Source organism: Indicator indicator, chromosome 10 (assembly GCF_027791375.1).
Source record: "Indicator indicator isolate 239-I01 chromosome 10, UM_Iind_1.1, whole genome shotgun sequence".
Taxonomy (NCBI): Eukaryota; Metazoa; Chordata; class Aves; order Piciformes; family Indicatoridae; genus Indicator; species Indicator indicator.
Genome location: NC_072019.1, coordinates 32,714,764 through 32,733,177, shown reverse-complemented (window position 1 = coordinate 32,733,177; position 18,414 = coordinate 32,714,764). Strand labels below are relative to the sequence as shown.

Sequence of the window (18,414 nt, the reverse complement as noted above, 5' to 3'; positions counted from 1 at the left end):
CCTAAATTAAATTAAATTAAATTAAAGAAGTGAAATAAAATAAGTAAAATAAAATAAAATAAAATAATATAAATAAAAAAAATAAAATAAAATACATAAAATGAAAATAAAAATAAAATAATATAACATACATAAAATAAAATAAATAAAACAAAATTAAATTAAACTAAATTAAAATAAAACAAATAAAATATATAAAATAAAATAAAACAAAATTAAATTAAATTAAAATAAATAAGTAAATGAAAATAAATAAGTAATGCCATTAAATAACCTATACAGGAAATTATTATAATGTTCTCTATAATTGCTCTGGAGAAAAAAAAAAATTAAAAAAAAGTGTGGAAGTCTGTGGAAGGCCTAACAGACCTAATTAATGTCCACACTGCTACTCCAGAGAAACAAATTACTTTTTGTAATGTAAATGCTCCTGTGGTAGGTTGAAATTACCCCAAAAGTCCAGCTCAGATGGAAGCAAATGAAGCTCTATTTACAAGCAGACTACAATCTGGAAATATAGAATGCAATAAATATGTACAAAATATTCAATATTTGCATATAGTTACCATTTATAAACAACACAAGAACCCCCCTGGACAAAACCATGGGGGCTACCAATAGCTTCCCCCTCTGTGCTCCCTTCCCCCCACCATGTACAGGGGGAAAAGAGAGAGAGAAGAAGCAGAGAGCAGCTGTTGGTACTTAGCCACAACAAGAACACAGCCACGGTCAGCAACAGCCAAGCAAAAGCCTCCAGCTGCTGTCTGCTACAGCGAAGAAACCAAAATGAGAGTTAGTTTATACAACTTCATGCTGGAGCGTGTCCAGAGAAGGGCCACCAGGATGAGCAGAGGGCTGGAGCAGCTCTCCTATGAGGACAGACTGAGAGAGTTGGGGTTGTTCAGTCTGGAGATGAGAAGGCTCTGAAGTGACCTTCTTGTGGCCTTTCAGTATCTGAAGGGGGCTACAAGAAAGCTGGGGAGGGACTTTTCAGGATATCAGGGAGTGACGGGACTGGGGGAGAATGGAACAAAGCTGGAAGTGGGGAGATTCAGGCTGGACATGAGGAAGAAGTTCTTCTCCATGAGAGTGGTGAGAGCCTGGAATGGGTTGTCCAGGGAGGTGGTTGAGGCCCCATCCCTGGAGGTGTTTAAGGCCAGGCTGCATGAGGCTCTGGCCAGCCTGATGTAGTGTGAGGTGTCCCTGCCTTGGCAGGGGGGTTGGAAGTGGATGATCCTTGTGGTCCCTTCCAACCCTGACTGATTCTATGATTCTATGATTCTAACTTCATGTTAGTTATAAGACCAAGGGATTATTTAGACCTTACCATTATTTCCCCTTGTGATGGTTTGGGGCCAGAGAGATCCACTCTTGCACCGAGAGGGACAAAAGAATGACACTCACACAAATGGATTGGAGAGTGATGGAAAGCTTAAATGGAAAAGCAATTGGTGAAACTACAGAAAACTACAAAGCATGGTGCCAAGAATATCCCAAAGCATACAGAGCCCCTTACAGAATACCCAAAGGCTTCCCAATTCATCCCTTCTCCCACCTGAGAGTATACTGAAAACCATCAGGGCTCTTTCTTCCCCCCCCTCCCCCCCCCCCACTTCTAGGCTGGTCTCAGGCTGGCCAGGTCTGAGACTGCCCCCCGCACCTCCTTTCTCCTGGCATTAGGCCTAGACAGCCCTAAGAGGACTTGAGATGCTCCCCCACCGTTACCCAATAAGAGAGCGTCTCCTATGGGAGCAGAGAGGGAAGAAAGAGGCAGAGAATGGCTTTGCAGATGGATGGATAGGGGGCAGGATTTCTGGGCAGAAATACTCTGATTCCTGTGCCCACCTTATTGGGTTGGACACTCGGGACACTGGAGGTGGAACTTAAGTGACAGTAACAGGAGGCACCCAGCCTGACCTGCCACACCCCTTTTGCATCCAATGGTACTTCATTTACATTCTACCACTTTCTACTCAATCTGTGGAAAATTTCCTAGGCACCAGCCTCAAACTGCCACAGCACTGCACAGGAAATGTTCTTATTTTTTTGCCCTTATTTTTTTTTCCCATGCACAGCACCAGTGTGTAGTATTTTCTAACATGATGTGCACCTGTGTGCAGAATTGTAAGCTGCATGAGCATTTCTGAAACCTAAAACCACAACTCTGCCTTCCCTGTGTTTCTTAAAGGTCGGTATTGATTGTGAGCTAAGGTGCGTTCATGTGTCCAAGCGGTGTGAGAGCCTTGGTGCAGCTGCACACATTCCTGTTCTCACACAGGTGGCTGTTTCCTGGCTGTGTTCATTGTGTGTGGATGTAAGCACAGGTATTATCATGAGCATTCTTTGTAGCTTGTGGGGTAAAAGCTGAATCAGAATCACATCTGGAATTTCAGAGGATTTTCAGGGACTGACAATTAATGTACTTAACCAACCCTGCACCTCATCGCTGATGGATGCTTAGAGTTTAGTTAATCACTGGCTTGAGAACAGCCCTGAAGCAAAGGACTTGGGGGGTGCTGGTGGATGAGAAGCTCAACAGGAGCTGTCAATGTGCACTTGCAGCCCAGAGAGCCAAGCAGAGCCTGGGCTGCAGCAAGAGAAGTGTGGCCAGCAGGGCCAGGGAGGGGATTCTCCCCCTCTGCTCCACTCTGCTGAGACCACACCTGGAGCTCTGTGTCCAGTTCTGGAGCCTCTGTTACAAGAAGGATCTGGAGGTGCTGGAAGGTGTCCAGAGAAGGGCCACGAGGATGAGCAGAGGGCTGGAGCTGCTCTGCTCTGGAGACAAACTGAGAGTTGGGACTGTCCACTCTGGAGAAGAGAAGGCTCTGAGGAGACCTTCTTGTGGCCTTCCAGTACCTGAAGGAGCTACAAGAAAGCTGGGAAGGGACTTTTGAGGGTGTGAGGGAGTGATAGGACTGGGGGGAATGGAACAAAGCTAGAAATGGGTAGATTGAAATTGGATGTTAGGAAGAAGTTCTTCCCCATGAGGGTGGTGAGACACTGGCACAGGTTGCCCAGGGAGGTGGTGGAAGCCTCATCCCTGGAGGTTTTGAAGGCCAAGCTGCATGTGGCTGTGAGCAATCTGCTGTAGTGTGAGGTGTCCCTGCCCATGGCAGGGGGTGGGAACTGGATGATCCTTGAGGTCCCTTCCAACTCTGACAATTCTATGAGTCTATGATAGAGATATTCAGAGAAGAGTCAGGTGTTTTTTAGTGTCAGTTTAGTTGAGGATCTCTCTGGGTTTAAATCTGAGTTGATACCTATGAAAGAATCTTTGTAAATGGTCAGACTATGCTCTCTGTAGTTCTGTGTTTAAATGTTTAGTTCTGCAGGTCAGGGTTCCTTGCTTTATATGTTTATAAAGTCATGTTGTAGTCTTTGTGTCTATCTCAAATCAAGTGGCCTGGCCTTGCAGTATCACTGAGAGGCAAAGAGGGATTAGCTGAAGGGAACCATTGTGTTCTGTGCACACATACTGTCTGGTCAGCTTAAAGGGTGCTGATGGCTGAGATGCCTTTGTTGGAGCCAGCTTCTCCTCAAGGGGGTACAGTGAAAGGACAAGAGGCAATGGGCACAGAGTGGAACATACAAAATTCTGTTTCTTAGACAGCTACAAGGGGCTTTGAACATTGGACCAGGTTGTGTAGCATCTGTCCCTGCAGATATTCACATCATACCTAGATCCAATCTTGGGTGGCCTCCTCTAGTCAGCCCTTTTTTGACCTGGGAGGTTGGCAAAGACAACCTCCAGAGACGCCTCAGCAAGTCTGTGCTTCTGTGATGGGCTTGACTGGGATCTAACTGGGTATGTCTGTGCTTCCTGAGCACAGCAGACTAGGGAATACCACTGTGTGTCTGCAGGCAAAGGTGTGAGCATCACTGGTGGTTTACCAGTGTGCTTGATAATCTCCAGCAGGCACGCTCAGGGCTGAGCTTGCAGGCTTCCCCGTGGGCAGGCTTCCTTATGCACAGCCTTCAGGTTTGGTCTGAGGGCTGCCATTAGGAAACCCAGGCACAATGTGGTGGGTTGAAATTCCTCCCCAACACTAAATTGCCAGACCAACTCAGATGGAGGCCAGTGAAGCTGCATTCACAAGCAAAACTACAATCTACAATGGAATGCAATGAACATGTACAAAATAGACAATGTTTACACTATTTACAGGTATTTACAATTGATAAACAGCACAAGAACCCCCTGGCCAAAACCTAGGAAGCTAATAGCTTCCCCTTCCCTGCCCCCTTCCCTCTACTCTCCTGTACAGAAGGGACAAGACAAAGAGAATTGTTTGTTAGACTTAGCCAAAACAAAGCAAATGCAGCCAAGGTCAGCAAAGAGCCAGCAGAAGCCAGAGTGAGGAAGCAGAAAAGAGAGAAAGACAGCTTTCAGATCTGAGTTTTATGTCTGTTATCTATCCAATGGATTGTTTAGAACTTATCATTATTTTCCTTTTTACACCCAACGGTGATTTATTTACATTCTGTTCAAAATCTGTGGATTTTTTTTTCTAGGCATAGCCTGAAACTACTACACACAAGTAGTGCATCCTTTTATTCCTGAACTGTGGTGGTAGTATCATGACATAGGATTAAGCAGCCAATTAGTATCCTGAATTCTTGTAGCTCTTTCGCCATGAAGTGGCAGAAAAGGTCATCTGATAATCAGTATGCCCAGAGAACTTGCTAATTCCACGTGCTCCTCTGCCAGGATGTTGCTGATATGACTTGCATCTTGTAGGTCTGCAGTGCCATCCAGAATCAAGATTTCACTGTTATTGAGGACTACTGCACGGGGCTGCAAGCTCTTCTGTACCTGAAAAGCATTGAGGAACTTGAGGACTGGGACGGACAGAGTCCTGCCACCATGCGCCACCAGAAGGGAAAACCAGTACCTGGAATTGCTGATCTGATAGGCAAGGTATGTTCTTTCACTGGTGACATCATCTCTTGGCTTTGAATGCAATGCCATTGGGTGCAGTTTGTACTCCTCACCCTGGCTAACCAATGCTCCTGTCACAGTTAGTCACCAAGTCGTTTTTCCTTCTGAGTATCGATAACTTATCTAAGGGCAGTTTAAGACAAACTTGACCTGATTTGTTATGGGATAAGGTGTTCACTCAAAATACAACCATTCCGCTTGATTCACAGCATCCTGTCTTGATAAAAGTGTAGGGTGTAAAGTTACCAATGTATGAAACATGTTCTAGAACTCCTCATTTTGATGGAAGGCAGCTTGATTGTGATGGTTTGAAACTGTCTCTAATGTTTCTTCTCAAAGTTCAAGCAGAGAAAGTGAAAGAGTGTAAATAAGTCACTATTGGATGTAAGAAAGCAAAATAATGATTGTTCTAAACACTTCCATTGGAGAGAGAGAAATGTTTAAGAACTACTACTCAAAACAAAGTAGGCACAGTCAGGGCAACTTGCTGGGCTGTCTGGCTGCTGTTTCTTCTTCTCTTCTGGCTGAAGATAACACACTGACCTTGGCAAGCTAAGTCAACAGCCTCTCTGCTTTTACCTAACTCTGCTTTCTGCCAGGGGGGGTTGGGTGGGAGGCCCCTGGGAGAGAGGCCCCTTGGGAGATCCCCTTTGGGGGGCACGCAAAGGGATCTTGGTTGTGCGTTTCTGTTGATTGTATAGATTTGTAAATGTTGTGAATTTTGTATATTTGTACATATTCATTGCATTTCATCATAGATTGCAGATTTTTGCTTGTAAATACAGCTTCCATTCTCTTCCAGACTGAGCTAGCCTGGTTATTGTTGGGGTGTGTGTGTGGGGGGGATTTCAGCTCACACTGACACATTGATACATAGTGATACCAATGCTGTGTCAGAAGTTCCTGGGTGTTCCAGAGTGCAACATTCAGGACACATGGAAACTCCCTTGCACTGGACCTGACTAGCTGAGACAGCTTGAAAAAAACCCACCTATTAGTTGCAACAGTAGATCAGGTGGGCATAACGGCCCTTTGTCCATCCTGAGCTTCTCATGGTCTTTCATGGCTGCTGGGTCCCAAACCCTCTGCAAGGCAGGGAAGCTCCAGGTGAAGAGCAGTGACGCTGAATAATTTAATAAATTCCACAAGATCATTTAAACTTTGAAATGCTGTGGTGGAATACGGACACAAAGTATGGTCTCTTAGAAATCCTAGCCTCTGGACTCTCTGCTGCTCTAGTAGTTCCCTGCTACAAAAGCTTTTTTTTTTTGACATTTTTGCCACGTGCAGTGGGTTGCAGACACCCCAGTGCTGCTCACCCCTCCACTGAGTCACCAGCTGATCCATGCTGAGAAGCAGGGAGTTGTAACTGGCTTCCTACTGATGCCCCTACTGCCTACTGCTCTAAGCAAAATACCTGCCCAGCAGGGAGGCTGAGCTTTTGTTTCTGGTTACTGGAGGGGATCACTTTGAAGACTGATTTCAGTTATACAGCATGCCTATTGATTATCCTTCCAAAAATCTGATATTGCAATGCTGACAATGTTGTAGAAAGCACAGAATTACAAAGCAATAGGATTTGGAGTGTCAAACACCTCCAAATCTCTGCTTATCATTGCCGACGACTGGAGCTGGATTTAGCAGGAGATTAGAGTCTCCTATATTGTTGTTGTTCTCTGTGGAGCTCTGAAAATTATAACATTATGTTCCAGGAGAAAAGACAATCCTATTCCTAAAGCTCTGGATAATACGCTGCTTAAAAATAAAACGAGATCTAAGCACTTTCATTTTCATCTACTTATGTTAAGCAGTTAAGCCAGGCTCAAAGGGTTATACCTAAACTCCCTTCCTTTAACACCTGTAGAAACATGCATGGCATTTCCAGCTCTTGTAACAGATATTTGCTGTAAATCTTTAAAGCTGTGTTGCTTTGTATTTTACTGAACAGACAGCCATTGGCAAGGATGCTGCTCACTCGTGTCCTTTAGAATGCAAAAATAAACAAACAAAAGAATCATAATTCTTAGTCTCGTCTGCTTGTCCCCACATCAATAATTAACTTTAAAAAGGTAGGGTGTAATGATGCTTTAAGGAAGCATTTAATAATTCAAAGGAATCTTGCCATGAAACAGGTCACATGAAAAAGAGTGAAAAGCAAAGCCTTATGTTAGACAGAGCTTTGGCCACACCTTGAGAGTTGTGTCCAGTTTTGGGCACCTCAGTACAAGAGAGATGTGAAGATGCTGGAGCCAGTGCAAAGAAGGGCAAGGAAGCTGGGGAAGGGCCTGGAGAATGAATCTTGTGAAGAGCAACTGAAGGAGCTGGGGATGGTTAGTGTGAAACAGAGGAGGCTGAAGGGAGACCTCCTGGCTCTCTGCAGCTACCTGAAAGGAGGTTGTGGAGAGGTTGGTGCTGCTCTCTTCTCCCAGGTCATTAGTGATAGAACAAGAGGGAACAGCCTCAAGCTGCAGCAGGGCAGGTTCAGACTGCAGAGTAGGAAGAATTTTTTCCCATCAAGAGTGGTCAGGGATTGGAATGTGCTGCCCAGGGAGGTGGTGGAGTCCCCAAGTCTGGCTGTGTTTCAGGGTGGTTTGGATGTGGTGCTTAGGGCTCTGGTTTAGGGGTGACCCTTGTAGAGTAGGGCTCTGGGTTGGACTTGGTGATCCTGAGGGGCTTTTCCCACCTGAGTGTTTCTGTGATTCTGTGATGATTCTGTGACTCTGTGATATTTAAAAGTAATAAGGCACCCAAAATATAATTGATTGTGTATCTGCTTGTCCTCAGCACTGCATTATGTCGTGGTACTAAGTGATAACATACACAGTTACCCAGACTGGATCCCTGACAAGCTAGTGATATATTTTAAACATCAACTCAGGATGGCTGTTTGTCCAGAAATAAAGATTCAAGGGGAAAGGAAGAAACCTAATATAAGACAGGTAAAAGGAAATGCTGTGATAAATGATCCTACTAGGGGCAATCAAATACAAAGGTTTGATATCATTAATATTTATAATATCCTAATTAACAAGGCTGTGACTCAGCAGTGTTAGTGGTGTGACTAATTATGTGGTGATAAACTGTTTGCAATGTTATAGGAATCAGTGTTCTTATCTTCATAAATTATTATCAATATTGGATTTCATGTACTTGTGCCTAGTAAATTGAGTTAAGTACTGTAGGTTTCATCTGGATTCAAACACAAATATCTGGCTTGCTTGGCAGGAATTCATGATGCACACTTCTGATTCTCTTTCTAAAATCAATTCACTGGAAAGCTTTGGAGGAAGCAAGCAAAAAACCACCAACAACAAAAAAGACAACAACAACAAAAAACCCACCACCAACAACAAAAAAGCAACAACAGAAAAACAACCAAAAAAACCCAACAAAAAAACAACAACCAAAAACCCCTACAGAAAAAAAAAACCAAAACCCAACAACCATAAAATAAACCACCAACAACCACTGAAAAAAACCAACAAAAAAGCAACAAAAAAAAAACCCAAAAAAGATAGCCTATTGATAGGCTGTATGAAAATAATGTGTAGGAATGTGTATGTTAGATAGGGCATAAAATGTGACAGCCGAAAGCCTACATTATGATTTTTTAAAACTTCTAAGGGTCTCTCCAGGTTTGTTTTGGAGTTTACTGTGAGATGAAAGGCAGTTTCCTCAGGAAGAACCCACAAGAAGCTAAGCTTTGGCATTCAGAAAAGGAGTGAAGGTGCTGATCTGGGTGTGTGGTGTTTTGGATGCAGTCAGTATAACAATGGAAAGGGATCATCCTTTGTTTTGTTCTAAAGATCCCATTAATTTTGCTATCAAATCACGGGGAGGAGATGTGCAAGCTAATGATAGTTTGATGAGAAGGCACTGAGGGGGCAGAAATTATTCTCTACAGCATCCCTAACCATGTGCCTTAAGACTGTATACAAATTCATTCAGTGCCTGAGCTTAAAGAGCAGACAGAAATACTTTTGCTCCCAAAAGAAGTAAGATAAAGAGGCTCTCGTTGAATTGGAGAGAAATACAGAATTATATTCAAAAACATGCAGGAAAATACAGACTACATCAATCCTGAACCCCCCAAACCCTCCCCCAGCCAGATTGAACCACTCATCCCAGTGCTGGTTTTCTTCTCCCCCTTCCATTAGGCCAAGATTGTGCAGTAAAAATTGGTTAGGCTTCTGAAGACCACAAAGAAACCTCCTCCCCCATTGGTACCAGATTAGGGACTCCCTCTGGAGAGACAAAAGGAGGGAGAAAAGAGACCGAGTTGGCCTTGCTGCCAACCTATAAAAAGATGTCAGAATTCTGGGGCTGAATAACAAAGTTCTAATTTTCTGGTCCATCTCCAGACATTTCTGGTCCTCCTGGAGTTCTCAGCTCTATGTTTTTTTTCTTCAAGGACCCAAACTACTACATTGAGCCTCTCCTAGTTTTGAACATAACACAGAGTTGGGGCTGGAGCTGTTCTTCTATGAGCACACACTGAGAGAGTTGGGGCTGTGCAGTCTGCAGAAGAGAAGGCTCCGAGGAGACCTTCTTTGGGCCTTCCAGTATCTGAAGGGGGCTACAAGAAAGCTGGGGAGGGACTTTTGAGGGTGTCAGGGAGTGATAGGACTGGGGGGAATGGAGCAAAACTAGAAATGGGTAGATACAAATTCGATGTTAGGAAGAAGTTCTTCCCCATGAGGGTGGTGAGACACTGGCAGAGGTTGCCCAGGGAGGTGGTGGAAGCCTCATCCCTGGAGGTTTTTGCAGCCAGGCTGAATGTGGCTGTGAGCAACCTGCTGTGGTGTGAGGTGTCCCTGCCCATGGCAGGGTTGGAACTGAATGATCCTTGAGGTCCCTTCCAACAATTCTATGAGTCTTGATTCTATGACTGCTCTTATTCCCAGCTGTGTTCATAACACGATATGGAGAGTTAATGCCCATATTTTTATACAGCAGTGCACTGCTCTGTTGATCATTCATTTTCTGTCCTGGTTTGGGCATGAAGCAGACACACGGAGTGCAATGTTGCCCCAGGAGAGTGACACAGTAGAGTATTGCCACAGAATACCATAGTATTTAATGACCAGAGTAAACTGAAGGATAGATACTTTCTCCTGCATGGTACACCTGACAGCAAGTTGAAGCTGTCTTGCCATGTAGTCACCAGATATAAAACTGAATGGTTATCACAGTCAGTTGTTACATTGATCACAATCATTTCCTTCCTAAACAGGAAGAACACTAAAAATACTCTGCTAAGTAGTGTAATGTAACAGCAGTTTACTTGCAAACATACCAACTGTAGGCTGTAAAAGAGAATGGTGTTGGTGAGCACCTGCTTGTGCTTCTGCATTAATGAAGCTAGTGCTTTCATCTGGTAATGTATAGTCATAGAATAGAATCATAGAATCAAGAAGGCTGGAAGAGACCTCAAGGATCATCCAGTCCAACCTGTCACCCTACACCTCATGCCTATCTAAACCATGGCACCAAGTGCCACGTCCAATCCCCTCTTGAACACCTCCAGGGATGGTGACTCCACCACCTCCCTGGGCAGCACATTCCAATGGCCAACCACTCTCTCTGTGAAGAACTTTCTCCTCACCTCCAGCCTAAACCTCCCCTGGCACAGCTTGAGACTGTGTCCTCTTGTTCTGGTGCTGGTTGCCTGGGAGAAGAGACCAAACCCCTCCTGACTACAACCTCCTTACCATCTGAGAAGCATTACAGCACTGGAGAATAGTTGGGAAACTTGATTTCTGCTTTTACTTTATTCACTGTTGCAGAAAGTGTTGTGGGTTTTTTTGTTTGTTTGTTTGTTTGTTTGCTATATAGCCCAAGCCCTGTGAGGAGAGGTTGAGGGAGCTGGGATTGTTTAGCCTGGAGAGGAGGAGGCAGCTCAAGTTAGACTTTATTGCTTTCTACAACTCTCTGAAAGGAGGTGGGCATTGGTCTCTTCTCCCAGGCAACAGTGCCAGAAGGAGAGGGCACAGTCTCAAGCTGTGCCAGGGGAGGTTTGGACGGGATGTGAAGAAAAAATTCTTCACAGAAAGAGAGATTGTCCCTTGGGATGGGCTACCCAGGGAGGTGGTGGAGTCACCATCCCTGGAAAGTGTTTACAAGCAGACTGGATGAGGCAGGCAGGGCCATGGTTTAGTTGATTAGATGGTGTTGGGTAATAAATTGGGCTTGATGATCTCAAAGGTCTTTTCCCAGCTGGTTAATTCTGTGATTCTGTAAATTCATCATCTCTGAGCCATCTAGTGGATCCTTCCCTGGTAGCCTTTTCAATAGCAGTGGCTTTTCACCTTTTGCTAACACAGCAGCTGCTGCTGGAGTCAATACTTGCCATTGTTCAAGATGTCACCTGTGGTACTCCACTGCCTCTACCAGCAGTGAGATACCCACTCAGGAATGCCAACCTCAGTCATGGATTCCAGTCAGTGGCTGACACCATTTTCCATAGCTCCACCAATTTTATCAATTCCTCCCTGTGGTTGTAGCCTTACCCATAACTGCTCTACAGACAGTCCTAGCACAGGTGCTGCATCAGAATCAGAAGGGTGGACAAAGCCAGTCTCCTGCACTTCCTTCCTCATTACTTTTCTGATGTCTTATTTAGTTGGGGATTTTTATTCTTCTTCTATTTTTTTTCCTGGGGGAGGACCTGATTGGAAGCCTTGACACAGATGACTGTCATTAATATCACCCCTGGATCACCTTTCCATTCAATGCATGGGATAAAACTTGTCAGCTTGTCTCAGCTGTAATCTCAGTTTGCAAATCTCAGCAGGCAGATGAAAGCAGGGCCATGTAATGATGACACCACCCTCTCCTCACTGACTCCCTCGAGGAAGAACTTCTGTGCAGGCACACTTACCTCAGCATGAATTGGGGACTGAGATCAAGTGCGTGGTGCAATCAGGCAAGATGTAGAGCATGCTCTTACAGCCCAAAGTTATTAAGGTGGCTGCCTAAAATAGAGGGAGAGCAAGGGTGGTATCCTTGTAATCTGAAATTAACAGAATTAGCTTTTAAAATAACGTTGCTGACTTTCTCAGGAAGACAGAGGAGCAGCAGTGATAAAGGTAACTGTTCTCAGCAGGTATCTGAATAAGGAACAGTATTCCCCAGAGGGGCAATTTGATCTCTTGTGTGTAGTCACTGTCTCACCTTGTCTGTTTATTACAGGGCTCTTTTTTATTAGCTGCTCACTGATCTTACTCCAGAGAGCTGAAGTGATTATGTCCCAGAAATGCACTGGTGTCAGCTGGTTGTCACAGAGGTGGTTCAGTGTTTTTCTGTATAAACTTCCACCTAATGGCAGCTATAAAAAACATACTTAATGCAGTGGCCTCCATACATGGCAGGTAGCTAAACATTAAAAATACAGCAGTGTACTGAGCTGGGAGGTGTGGGTTTATAGGAAGAGCTGAATATATATGGATGTTTCATATCTTGCTTTTTGCAGCAGGCTTTTTATTACAAAACACAAGAATTTCACAAAAACTGCACCAGAATTTGTTTGATCATCACAGTACCACAGTACATTAGGGGTTGGAAGGGACCTCCAGAGATCATCCAGTCCAACCCCCCTGCCAGAGCAGGATCACCCAGGGGAGTCTGCACAGGAATGCAGCCAGGTGGGTTTGGAAAGTCTCCAGAGGAGACTCCACAACCTCTCTGGGCAGCCTGCTCCAGGGCTCTGTCAGCCTCACTGCAAAGAAGTTTCTCCTCATGTTGAGTTGAAACCTTCTATGTTCAAGTTTGTCTCCATTGGTTCTTGGCTTATTCCTGTGCACCACCCAAAAGAACCTGGCCCCCTCCTCCTGGCCCCCACCCCTCAGCTATTGATAGACATTGATCAGATCCCTCTCAGCCTTCTCTTCTCCAGACTAAACAGCCCCAGGGCTCTCAGTCTCTCTTCACAGGGGAGATGCTCAAGTCCCCTAATCCTCCTCATGGCTCTCTATTGGACTCTCTCCAGCAGGTCTCTGTCTCTCTTGACCTGGGGAGCCCCAAACTGGACACAGGATTGCAGGGGTGGTCTCAGCAGGGCAGAGCAGAGGGGGAGAAGAACCTCCCTAGCCCTGCTGGCCACACTTTTCTTGCTGCACCCCAGGATGCCATTGGCTCCCTTGGCTTGTGTAAAGATGAAAAAGAAAAAACAATATATGTATATAAGCATCTTGATCCAGAAATAGCCAAACCCCACAACAAACAGTGTCTCCTAGTGGGGCCTCCTCAAAGATCCACTACACAAGGTTAAGGTTGTGCTGTACTGCAGATGTGATAAAGTCCCCTTTCAGAAGTGGTTTCCTCCAGGAGGCAGATGAGAGTGACTGACCCTGAACACACACAGTGTATGAACTTCAGTCCAAATTCTCATCACTTGAGAGCAGAGAATCTCTGAAGTCCTCTCAGTAGTCCTTTATTACCATGTTGTAGAATTCCCAGCATTACAGGGACTTGGAGTCCCGCTGTCCTGGTTTGACCTGGTTGGCCTTAAGTAAGAAAGCCACAAAGGTGCAGTCCTCCAGAAGGTACAGGTTGTCCAGGAGGTGTACTGGAAGGTGTAGCCTTTGTATTTCCTCCCATAAACCCTGCACCTCTATAAATCTCATTGCAAGGTTATTCTCTTTCTCTTTCTTCCCTTTCTCCTCCCTGGATGCATTTAGCTCCCTTATCTGCTGTGGGGGGAGGATGGTTCCAATCTTACCTGGGCCTTGAAGGCCAAAGTAAATTTTTTGTGCAATCTTGGCCTGTTCAGGTCTAATGCCAGGGACCAAGGGGAGGCAGTTTCAGACCTGGCCAGACTGAATCCAGCCTAGCAATGGAGGGGAAGAAAGAGCCCTGGGGCAGATGTTAGACCCCAGGTGGGGAGGAAAGGAGCACTGGTTGTTGGTCTGATCTGGTGGAGGTTTTGTGTGAAGCTTTTGGCTTAATGAACTTCAGCATTAAGCCCAGACCATGCATTCCTTTCTATTTTACATGCTTTGCTATGCTCACCACTATGCATTGCACATTGTAGTATTGCACCTTGTGAATAGCTTTTCCATTGAAACTTTCCAGTACTCCAAACCTATGTTTGCAGCAGTTTGCTTTTGCCCCAGGGGCATTAGAGCAATCTATCCTGCTCTGAACCATGACACCCACTTACAGAAGAAGTCCCAGAAGCCCTTAACAGAAGCAGCAGCTCACTAAAACAAGAAGTCCCTAGAGAAGCCCTAACCCCGCAGTGTCCCTAACTGAATATCTATTTCCTGAAGTCCCTGATTTTTATATACTTTATCTCTCACACTGACCCACCTAACCTGTAGGATCCAGCCATGTGCATAAACTAAAGTCTGTTCCAATCTCAGGTGTGAGGATGTTGTTCTCGGCACCCATGGAATGTTACTGTTTTGCTCTTTGCAGTGTGCAGTTGGTCAGCTAGAAAGCATTTCTCAACCCCATGCACTCTGCATGCATCCCAGCTCCTGTGGGTGCAAAAAGCAAGCTGCTGCCTTTGTTCTCTGAATGCATGGACTTTATGTATTAAGCTAAAATGTGCACTTCTTCAAGTATCTCTGGGTACTAAAAGCTGAGTCTTCTGACCAATACCAGTCTGCTGAATCCTAAGTTCATTGCAGTCAAATTTAAAGTCTTTTGCATGGCAGGGAAAGAAAGCTTTGTTATACTATCAAGGTTCCATATAACACATTAAATGAAATCAAATGTGAACTCCTAGTCATGGAAGAACACTACTGCCATGCATGCACCAATGCTTCCGGGTTGTTCAAGACCTCTCACTGCCTTTGCTGAGTGTTTTTTCACCCTTCATTTTTGGAAGTCCTTCTTACAGTTCAGGAAGGCAATTGTGTTCAGTGTGGTGAAGAACTGGCCCCTGGTTTCCTTCCCTGCATAAAGGAGACAGAGCAAAGGGGATGTGTGGCCATGTCCAGTAAAACAGACAATCTCACCATGTGGTGGTGTAGAGATTGCAAAAACACATTAATATTGGTGAAGAAACCCTTTTTCCCATAGTGCCATCACTGGATCTGAAGAAGTCACAGGGAGAAGAAACATCTAATTTTAGACTGTTTAGTCCTTTTTTTCCCATTATTCAAGGTTTGCACCTGAAATGCACCTCTTAGCCAGGCAAAACCTCTTAAGTGTAAGCCAGTATTGATCAAGAAACCTCTTAGTTTAGGATATTTTGGGAACTGTGCATCAGCACACTCAGGGACTGTTACAGAATCAGAGAAAGCATCTGGCTGGAAGAGCCCTCCAAGCTCATCCAGCCCAACCCTCCACCCAGCACTGCAGGGTCAACACCAAACCATGTCCCTAAGCACCAGCTCCACAGGCTGCTGGAACACCTCCAGGGATGGGGACTCCAGCACTGCCCTGGGCAGACCATTCCCATGGCTGAGAACCCTCTCTGGGAAGAAATATTTCCTAGCATCCAGCCTGAACCTCCCCTGGCAAAGCTTGGAACCATTTCCTCTGGTGCTTCTATCTCTTGCCACCAAGGAGCAGAGGCTGCCCCCTCCTCACTCCAACCTCCCTTCAGGGAGCTGTAGAGAGCAATGAGGTCTCCCTCAGCCTCCCCTTCTCCAGCCTGAACACCCCCAGCTCCCTCAGATGCTCCTTGTAAGCCATGTGCTCCAGGCCTTTCACCAGCCTCATTGTTGCATATGCTCCTGAAAATGAGGTTCTGCAAAAATATATCTGAACAGCATCTGCAGAGAGCTGAGGAAGTAAGCCCTGCTTCCCCCTTGTAGTCTTTCATCTCCTCTGACATAATGAAAGATCTCCCCAGACATAGCTCCAGGTGGCAGACTGATGGTTCCTCTGTGGGGCATCACCAGTAGGTTCTTGGGGAGTGCCAGACCTCTGCACTGCACTGCACTGCACTGCACTGCACTGTGCTAGTCACGCTTACCAGGTTGGCTGTCATGGGTGAACCATCTGCAAGCTGAAAGCAATTAAAAGAAATCCCTGACCTGACCAATTCATAGGGAAAAAAAAACAAAACAAACAACAAAACAACAAAACCAAACAAACCAAAGAGCAAGTTTATGTTGTGATTATCTACAGTGCTGTTTCTCATAGAGACTTGTTACAGTTCAAAGGGGGAACTTGAGCCTAGTCCCTGACTGCAAAGACTGAAAGTAAAATAAATTACCTTTGGATGTAAAAGGAAAATAATGCTAAGGTCTATAGAATTCATTGGATTGCTAATGGGATATAGAGCAGGGGCAGGAACAGTTCTTTTATTCCCCTCTCCCTCTCCCTCTCCCTCTCCCTCTCCCTCTCCCTCTCCCTCTCCCTCTCCCTCTCCCTCTCCCTCTCCCTCTCCCTCTCCCTCTCCCTCTCCCTCTCCCTCTCTCCCTCTCCCTCTCCCTCTCCCTCTCCCTCTCCTCTCCTCTCCTCTCCTCTCCTCCTCTCCTCTCCTCTCCTCTCCTCCTCTCCTCTCCTCTCCTCTCCTCTCCTCTCCTCTCCTCTCCTCTCCTCTCCCCTCCCCTCCCCTCTCCTACCCTCCCCTCCCCCCCCTTTCTCTCCCTTCTGCTTGCAACTTCTCTCCCTGTCTCTTCTCCCATGGCCTTGCCAGGGAATCTCTGTTTTGACTGCTGTGTGAGGTAACAGGAAGGAGGGAGGGAGTGGGGGAAGAGGTGAAGAGTCCCCCTGGATCCATCCAGGGGGGGTCTGAGGAGTTTCTGTGTTGTTTATAAATTGTAAATCTCTCTGCATTGTCCATCTATTGTCTACTTTGTACAGATTCATTGCATTTCGTATTTCTTGAGTTCAGTTTGCTTGTAACTGGAGCTTCATTTGCTTCCATCCCAAACTGAGCTGGGCTGAGTGATTTTTACTGTGGGGGGAGCTCTCCAAATTGGTTGGGGTGGGATGGTAATTTCAACCCACCACAGGACTGTAGGGTTTTACCTGAAATGTGTCTTCCCAAAAGGTGAAGCCAGCTGTGGTAGAAACAGATTTTGGGGAAAAAAAAAAAAAAAAAAAAAAGAAAGAAAAAAAAGAGGAACTGGGATTATTACAATGGATTTAGAGTAGTTTAAGCTTTTTCTGAACTGTATGCTGAATTTGCTGTGTTTAAAGCATTCCTGATTCCCAGCCAGTAAATGTGGCTATTAAGAAACAATGCATCCACCTTAACTCCTTGGCTATGACGAGTTTAGTGTGTTCACTGCTGGCAATGGGCATCAAGCTGGGAAAATCCAACTCCCACTGCAAAAGGATTTAACACAAATAAAAAAAAAAACACAAAAAAACCCCCAAATAAATCCAGGCACTGCCAAAAATACATAATTCTCCCTTCTTTTTTTTTTTTTTTTTTTTCTTCTTCTTTTTTTTTTCTTCTTGTTTTGTGCTCTGCAGTTTGTTTTACTTAGGGAAATGGCCTGGTCATACCCTGCAGCATGCATTCATTACAGTGATCTTTGACTGGCAGATGCAGAGTAATAAGATGCATATTTTAGTGCTCATTATAATACCCTGTCCAAAACCAACCTGACAAATCTGTGATTTCGACAGTATCTCATTTTGCTGGCTGCAGTGCTCTGTGATTGCCTGGTCCACGTGGCTCCCAGATTATGCATACCACCAAGACTGCTCATTAAAATGGCCACAGTTCACCAGTTTTGGTAGCTTGGAACTAACTTGGAATGAATTATTATACAACAAAGGGGCTGCTGTCATGCAGAACAAAAGACAAGCAAAAGAGAGCTTTGGCTTAATGAGGCTAAGTGAGTGTCTCCCCTGCATCACCAGCTACTTGACGGCCTTAGAACGTGGATTTTTTTTTCCTCCACAGGCCAAAACCTTTGGTCTATTATTTTGTGTTTATGCACCTTGAGGCTAATATACATTTTAATATGCTGCACATGGAGAAGAAGAAAAAAAAATCAGCCATTGGATTAGAACATGTGCACTCCCTGTTAAGTTAATGACAGCCGAACAGAGAGATAAATTTAGGTTTTCATATTTAATTATAGCACAGAGCAGCACGTTTAGCAAGGATAAATTGCACTATTATTATGCTGCCTTTTTGGGGTTTTGCCTTTTTATTTGGACATCTTTTCATTTTAACCATGCATACTTAGCCCCACTTCCTCCCCAGTGTCACACCTGATGTCTCTCTGCATCATCCTCCAAAAGCATTAATTTTTTGTTCTGGGTGGTTGGGTAGGTATTGTGTTAGTTCCTTAGGGTGAGCTTGCTAGCTGGGTGAAACCATCCCAAGCAGCCCTTGTGGTAGGTGATCCACATAAGCATCAAGGACAGAAAACTACCTGAGGGGAGGTTGCAGCCAGGTGGGGGTTGGTCTCTTCTCCCAGACAACCAGCAGCAGAAGGAGGGGACACAGTCTCAAGTTGTGCCAGGGAAGGTCTAGGCTGGATGTGAGGAGGAAGTTCTTCACAGAGAGAGATTTGCCATTGGAATGTGCTGCCCAGGGAGGTGGTGGAGTCACC

General features: G+C 45.1%; 1 protein-coding gene across 1 annotated transcript in view; it reads left to right on the top strand.

Annotated features, from left to right (window-relative positions):
- The window catches only part of DPYD (dihydropyrimidine dehydrogenase), a 605,351-nt gene that overhangs the window by 515,511 nt on the left and 71,426 nt on the right, over positions 1-18,414 (top strand). The window contains exon 20 of the mRNA XM_054384577.1: positions 4,739-4,918. Coding sequence (XP_054240552.1) covers positions 4,739-4,918 — 180 coding nt within the window. The remainder of the gene's footprint in view (positions 1-4,738; positions 4,919-18,414) is intronic.